Source organism: Sorex araneus, chromosome 5 (genome assembly GCF_027595985.1).
Source record: "Sorex araneus isolate mSorAra2 chromosome 5, mSorAra2.pri, whole genome shotgun sequence".
Classification (NCBI taxonomy): Eukaryota; Metazoa; Chordata; class Mammalia; order Eulipotyphla; family Soricidae; genus Sorex; species Sorex araneus.
The window spans coordinates 1,938,644-1,945,817 of record NC_073306.1 but is presented as its reverse complement, the minus strand read 5'-3'; the positions used below and the strand labels follow the sequence as shown (position 1 = coordinate 1,945,817).

At 69.4% G+C, this 7,174-nt stretch overlaps 1 protein-coding gene across 1 annotated transcript; it reads left to right on the top strand.

Moving 5' to 3' along the window:
• Nucleotides 1–4,052: 4,052 nt before the first annotated feature.
• On the top strand, nucleotides 4,053–4,865 carry HES2 (hes family bHLH transcription factor 2). Its single transcript, XM_055137600.1, has 4 exons — nucleotides 4,053–4,097; nucleotides 4,198–4,277; nucleotides 4,398–4,528; nucleotides 4,615–4,865. The coding sequence occupies exons 1-4, from the start codon at nucleotides 4,053–4,055 to the stop codon at nucleotides 4,863–4,865; spliced, it is 507 nt and encodes a 168-aa protein (XP_054993575.1).
• Nucleotides 4,866–7,174: the final 2,309 nt, after the last annotated feature.

Here is a 7,174-nt window from a genome sequence, read left to right as displayed (position 1 = left end):
CGTCCCCCGGGGCCCCATGCGCGAGTCCCGGAGCTCCTGCGACCGCGGGCGGCGGGGCCGTCGGGGAGCAGCTCGCCGCCGGGCTCCGCTCCGCGCTCTGGGCTGGGGCGCGCGGGCGCGCGGCTTAACCGTCGGGCCCGCCCCCGGCCCGCCCCGGCCCGCCTCGCCACGCCCCCGGCCCCGGACGTGCCTTGCAGGGGTGCCGCCCTGGCCTGCATCCCAGCCACCCCCTCCCCGAGTAAGAAGGGGGTCTCCAGGCAGGAGCCCCTGCAAGGACAAAAGCTCCACAGCAGAAAGAGGCCCAGCGGGTCCTATTGCCCCCGTGCGCGCCCCCTTCCGGCCTGGGGCCCTCTGGACCCCAAAACCTGCCCTGGGACCTCGAGGGGGGGGCCTGGGGTGCGCGTGTCTCTGCGCGTGGAGGCTGCGGCTCAGCAAGTACCCAGAGAGCCCGGGTAGCGCGTGGATGGGCGCTTGCCTGGACGCGGCTGACCCGGGTTCGAGCCCCCGCACCACAGAGGGTTCCCTGGGGCTCTGAGCAGGGCAGGACTGGCTGGGGGCAGCGGGGATCGTCGGGACCCCTGGTCCAGGCGGCGGGCGGCCCCGGGAAGGCCGCGGACCGGGCACACGCGTGGCCCAAGCCCCCCGAGGGAGGGGGCACCCTCAGAGCCCCGCGGGAGGCGCGCGCCGGATCCCACGGGCGCCTCCGGGGGCGGGCGAGGCTGGGCGCGCCGCCAGCGCCTCCAGCGACCTTGAAGCAGCCGCTCTGTTCCCGCGCCCCCCACGCCCCGTTGCCGCGCTGGGCACACCGTGCTGGCCGGTCCGCCCCGTGCCTCGTCCCGCCCGCCCGCGCAGGGCAGCCACCGAAGCGGCACGAAATTTCTTCCAGAACAGCCAGGCCCCGGGGCGGGAGAGATAGCGCGGCGGGGAAGGCACGTAGACGCGGTCACTCGGCTCGATCCCCCGCGCCCGCGTGTCATCCCCCAGCACACGCTGCCAGGAGGCACTCCTGAGCACTGATCAGGAGCAAGGCCTGAGCACCGCGGCGCCCGGCCCAGCCGGGGCCCTAGGGGCGCCCCCTGGTGGCGCGCGTCTCACACGACATCTCTGCCGGCGGGGACCTGAGGCTACTGGGACCCCCGGGGTCGCCAGCGGAGTGTTGCCCGGTACTTTGGGGCCGCAGCTGTTCCCTACACCCCCTCTCGCGCACCCAGCAGCGTTGGCGGATGCCTGAGCGACAGTGACCCGGAAAAGAGCAAAAGCCCGGCTTTCTCGGAATAAGACACCTGCAGCGGGGGGCTGGGCCACCTCTGCCGCCCCGGACCCCTGACCATCGCCGAGCGTCTCTGGAGCCGGAGCAGAGTGCAGCGGGGAGGGCGTTTGCCTTCGACGAGTTTGATTCCCGGCGTCCCACATGGTCCCCCAAGCACCACCAGGCGTGATTCCTGAGTCTTGCTAGAGCCAGGAGTAGGAGGAACCCCGGAGCATCACCGGTTGTGACCCCGAAACAGAGCGAAACAAACTGAAAACATAGAGAGCCATCTCTCAAAAAAAATCCAAAACTGAAATCCAAAGCTGAAGGGAACAGCTGGTCCTTCACAGCACAGGAGAGTGACAGTCGGGGGTGACCGGTGACGCCAAGGAAGCCAGTTTCCTGAACTTTGAGTCTCCCAAGGGGCGTCCCAAGGCCCAGGGGTGGTCTTGGAGAAGGAGCTGGCGCTGAGGACTCAGCAGGATGCAGAGGCAGGACAGGGGGACCCGTGGGCACACGGCGTTGGCGGGGTGAGTGGGGAAGGACCTCTATGAGTGAACCACAACATTCTTTTCTTTTTGGGTCACATCCGATGATGCTCAGGGGTCCCTCCTGGTTCTGCACTCAGGAATTACTCCTGGCGGTGCTCAGGAGACCATATGGGATGCTGGGAATCGAACCCGGGTCGGCTGCGTGCAAGGCAAACGCCCTCCCCGCTGTGCTATTGCTCCAGCCCCCACAACATTCTTCTCTGAGCCCTAAAAGAAACCGTCACTGGAGGGCTGGGGACGGGTTGAGGAGACCCTCAATCAGGCCATCTGCCCTCACGGGGCTGCTTCATGCCTTAGCACGAGAGTGAGCAAGCCGGAACCGCGGGCTCCGAGCACCGCCAACCCCCCCTTCACCTACTTTGGGTCAGGGGAGGGCTCCATGAGCTGGCATGAAGCTTTGCATCAGGACACCCAGACTCACTCCCTGACATTGCACCCCTCAGAGCGGAGCTGGGAATGACTCCCGAGCACGGCTGGTGGAGCCCCAGGAGCAAACAAAAGAAGAGGAGGCCGAGAGACGGGACAGCCGGAGGGCGCTGGCCTGGCAGGCTGCCTGCCTCCCGCCTGGTTCCCTGAATCTGCCGGGAGTAAGCCCGGAACACAGCGGGACGTGACCTAATGTTTTTCCTGCTTTTTGGGTCACACCGGCGATGCACAGGGGTTACTTCTGTCTCATGCACTCAGGAATTACTCCTGGCAGTGCTCTCCCCGCTGTGCTATCGCTCCAGCCTGACCTAAAATTTTTTAATGCTAATTCCTTTGGCGTAATAGTTGCCCTGGGATTAGCATGTCAAGGGGGCCAGGACACCCCAGGGTCTGCGTCTACATCGCGTGGCATAATTTATCCTCAGAATTAGGACTACTGTGAGGTCTGGGGGGACCCAGCGGCTGTCACGGCTGTCACCGAGGACAGGTCCAGAATCGCCCCCAGGCTGCCCCTTCCTCTTGTTTTTTTTTTTTGTTTGTTTTTTTTGTTTTTGGGTCACACCTGGCGATGCACAGGGGTTACTCCTGGCTCTGCACTCAGGAATCACTCCTGGCGGTGCTCAGGGGACCATATGGGATGCTGGGATTTGAACCTGGGTCGGCCGCGTGCAAGGCAAATGCCCTACCCGCTATGCTATCTCTCCAGCCCCCTACCCCTTCCTCTTGGACCAACTGAGGGGTCCCTGGCCGAGAAGACTGCGGACAAGCAACGCGGGAAGGCCAGGGGAGGGGGTCTGAGGCCTTCCAGCACCCTGGACAGCGTCATCGCGCGCACCCGGCTTCCTCCGCCACTGCTGCGGGGTCCAGTCCTCGCTCCAGGCCGGGGCCTGCTGGCAGTTGCCCCTGTGGTCCTTTGGGGGCGGGAAGCTCCTAGCAGATGGGCGGGGGACGCCCCGCCAGCTTCTCGCAGCAACTGCCACGCGTCGAAGGCGGTCCCAGGGCGCTGGCGCGGGGCGGGCCCGGATGCCGCTTGGTGGCCCGCCCCGCGCCGCCCGCCGGGCCCGGGACTTCCTTACGCGGGAGCTGGGGCTCGGAGGGCGCCAGGCCGGCCTCGGCTTCTCTGGGCCTCAGTTTCCCGGTGCAAAACCCAGACGCGGAGGCCGGAGCGACAGTCCAGTGGGGAGGGCCCTTGCCTACCCGGGGTTCGCCCCCCCCCCCCGCGTTCCACGTGGTGCCCGGCGACCGCCAAACAAAACACGGGCGCAGGGACCGCTGGAGCGCGGGTGTGCGGGGTCCTTCGCGCCCCGGACGACCGGGCCTAGTGCTGCCGTGTCCTGATGGCCAGTGGCGTGGCCGAGGGCCTGAGCCCGCCCGGCGCTGGGCTTCCCCTTCTCAGGGCGACCGTGGGAGGGGCCGCCGCGGGTCCAGCGGCCAGAACCGCAGCGGGGTTCGGAATGAATGAAGGGGGCGGGCCGGAGGCGGGGCCAAGTGTCCACCCACGGCTCTCCTGTCCGTGAGCTCAGGGCACATCCACGGCTCCCACCGCCCCCCCACCCCCGCACTCCCGCAGACGCGGGGCGCCCTGGGCTTGCAGAAGAGAAGCGAAGGCCCGGAGTGGGATTTCGGGGATCCGCGGGCCCCGCCTCGCGCCCCAGCCTGCGCTGGAACAACCTGTGCTCGGCGGGACTCCGAGGGGCTGGACGGGGCTGGACGGGGCTGGACGGGGCGGGGCGGGGCGGGGCGGGGCGGGGCCGGCCACGCCGCGCCTTAAAGCTGGCTGCCCGCGGGGCGCACGGACATCGCCTTCCCGCCGCGCCTGCAGGACCATGGGGCTACCTCAGAGGGCGGGGGACCGGGCGGAGCTGCGCAAGGTAGGAGCCGGGGCCTGGGGCCTGGGGTCCGGGAGGCCTGTCGTGGTGGACGGCGCGTCCCTCGTAACCACGCGCGTCCTCTGCGCCCCCCGCCCCCCAGAGCCTGAAGCCGCTGCTGGAGAGGCGACGGCGCGCGCGCATCAACGAGAGCCTGAGCCGGCTCCGGGGGCTCCTCCTGCCGCGGGAGGTGAGGCCGGCCGGCAGGAACGCCCCCGCGGAAGTCTCCCCGGGACCCGGCCCACGGCACCCCGCCGCCGAGAGGGGCGCCTGGTGCCGGCAGCCTGCGGGGACGCGTCCCAGGCTCTGTCCCTCTCCCTGCGGCCGAGCGCTCGACTCCCGCCCCTCGAAGCTGGACAAGGCCAACGTCCTGGAAATGACCGTGCGCTTCCTGCGGGGGCTGCCCGCGGCCCCTGGCCCCGCTGCGGCGCCCGGTGAGTGACCGCGCCCCGCCCCCCACCCCCGCCCGCGGCGCGGCCCGGCGCTTCACGTCCTTCCCGCCCTTCTCCGCCCCCCGCAGCGTCCCCCGACAGCCACCGCGAGGGCTACCGCGCTTGCCTGGCGCGCCTGAGCCGCGTGCTGCTGGCCCGCCGCGTCCTGGAGCCCGCCGCGAGCGCGCGCCTGCTGGAGCACCTGCAGCGGAGCGCGGCCCGCGCTGCCCCCGACGGCAAGCGCGCGGGGGTCCCCGCTGACGCGCCCGCGCCCTCCCCGCCGCCCGCCCCCGCGCCGCCCGCGCCGCCCGACCAGCCCTGCCTCTGGCGGCCCTGGTAGCTTCGCGACTGGATCACTACCTTGCGCCCTCTCCAGCCCCACGACGGCCCTGGGGACCTGGCCACGAAGGAAGCTGATGGTGGTGGCCAGGCCTGTCCCCAACACCAACGCAGCAACCCAGCTCCGCAGCGAGGCTGGCAGCAGGACGTTGAGGGGGTCTGCGCAGCTGGGCGACAAAGGGAGAGGCCCTGCCTCACCTCCAAGTGGGGTGGCAGAGGGAGCGTGGACAGCAGGGAAGGCCAGGTGGCCCCAGGGTGCAGGGTCAGGACCAGCCCGCGCCCCAGCTGCTGGCAGTGCTGGGGGACTGACCGCACCCAGCTGCCCGGGCCACACGCAGCTCACCTGAGCAGGGGCCGCCACCTGGGGGAAGGGCGCTGCCCGCCTGCCTTGTTCGGGAGCCGCCGGGCACAGGGGCCACAGCCTGATGGCTCTGGCAGGAGTCGGTCCCGTCCACACCGCCTCTCCCGCCACAGGCCTTGCGGGTGTCCGGGTGTGAGGAGGGTGGGGCAGGAGGAGGGGCCTATGGACCCCCCAGGAAGTGTGTTGCTTTGGAGGAGCACAGAGGGGGTGCCCTGGGGGTCCTGGGGTCTTTGGGCTCAGAAGCAGCCCGGACCCCTTTCCTTCTCCCGCCCCAGCTTGGAGACAGAGGGTGGAAGCCTCAGGAGCGAGAGCCGTGCCACTGGCGGCCACGCGGACCCTTTCTGAGGACTCTGGGGGCTCCTCCCCCCAGTTCCCAGCCTCACAGGCTGTGCTCAGCCGAGGGCTCAAGCCACGATGGCTGCGCGGGTCTTATGCCCCCTGAGCCCCTGGACATCGCCCTGACCTGGCAGGCGCGGGGCGTGGCGAGATGGGAGGGGGCCGTGGGGAGACCCCCGCCTGAGTCCGGAAGGGCTTTGCTGTCCGTCCTGCTAGGCGGGCGGAGGGGACAGTCCTGCCCGCATGGCGAGGTCAGTGACCGCGCTGAGCCCCGGACCCCCTGGCTTCACCCCGACTCCCACCCTGAGCGCCCTAAGTCCCTTTGTCTCTCTGTTTCCTGGTAAGGGGGGCGTGGCAAGCAGGGGGCAGACCCCCCCGGCTGTCCCCTATGCGGTGTGCCAGGGGCCCCTTTCTTGGCTTCCTTCTGGCCAGCTCGGGCTCCATTTCCCCGGCGGGCTCCCTCCTCCCTCCTGCGTCTTCACTGGTCAGTTCTCCTGTCCTGAAGGCTGCCCAGTGTCTCCCGCAGAGCAAGGCTGTTGGCAAGTCCTGGACTCCCCGCTCACATCCCCCGACTCCTCCCGACAGCCGCTGGCCCCCCGGCGGCTCCCCCCCCCCGGCCCCTCGTGCCACACTGCGGATTCCCTCTGTGCCAAGAACATTTTCTGCTGTTACCACCCGTGTCTGTCTGTGACTCCACACACAGTGGCCGCGCCCGACGCAGGGATGGTGCTGCCGACAGTGGAGCGTAGCTGTGGTCAGACCGCGGGCATAGTGGGCAGCGCGCGTGGCCCACCCCCCCCCCGCAGGAGGGGCTTTCTGGGCAGTGGCAGGGAGCACCGGCCCACCCGCTGGGAGCTGGAGTCACCCTCCCAGCTACCAGGGTCCCTTCGGCACTTTTTGACAGAGGTGCAATTTAGGGGAGCCCAGCTGGGGTACCCCAGCCTCCAGCTGGGTCTGCCTCTTACTCCAGAGCACTGTGCCCATGGCCAGGGAGTCAGGCCCCGCCAGGGAAGGGGGTGTGCTGCTGGGCGTGACTCTCCGGCCCTGCTCGCGGGAGTCTGAACTGGCAGCCCGCGGTCCTGGCACAGAGCTGGGCAGGGCCTGGCAGGGCAGCGCTGGACGCCAGGCGAGGAGCCAGCTCCCCGGCAGGGCTGTGCCACACTGCCCAAAAGTGTGGGCTGGTCCCAGGAGCTGGGTCTGTGGAACTGAGGCCAGCACCTGCCTCCACAGAGCGTCTGCGGAAACCTCCTGGCTGCTGCCCGCCGGGGTGACCTCAGTGCCCGGTGGCCTGAGCTGAGCACAGGACAGAAGGGGGCTGCGTCACACAGAGGGGTGACTCCTGCCCCTCCCCTGCCAAGGGGCCAGCTGGCGGGGCTGGAGCGATGGCACAGCGGGGAGGGCATGTGCCTTGCATGCGGCCGACCCGGGTTCGATTCCCAGCATCCCATAGGGTCCCCCGAGCACCGCCAGGAGTAATTCCTGAGTGCAGAGCCAGGAGCAACCCCTGAGTATCGCCGGGTGTGTCCCAAAAATAAAAAAACGAATCAAAAAATCAAGGGCCCCGCTGGCCCGTGAGAGTGTCTAGTGGGTGGTCACGGGCACTTCATGACCCC

Bases quoted from the DNA above. Each gene is read 5' to 3' on its own strand.
- HES2 (XM_055137600.1), top strand. From the start codon at position 4,053: ATGGGGCTACCTCAGAGGGCGGGGGACCGGGCGGAGCTGCGCAAG. The intron at 4,278-4,397 runs GCGGGAGGTGAG...GACGCGTCCCAG, and splicing joins CTCCGGGGGCTCCTCCTGCC to GCTCTGTCCCTCTCCCTGCG. The intron at 4,529-4,614 runs GTGAGTGACCGC...CGCCCCCCGCAG, and splicing joins TGGCCCCGCTGCGGCGCCCG to CGTCCCCCGACAGCCACCGC.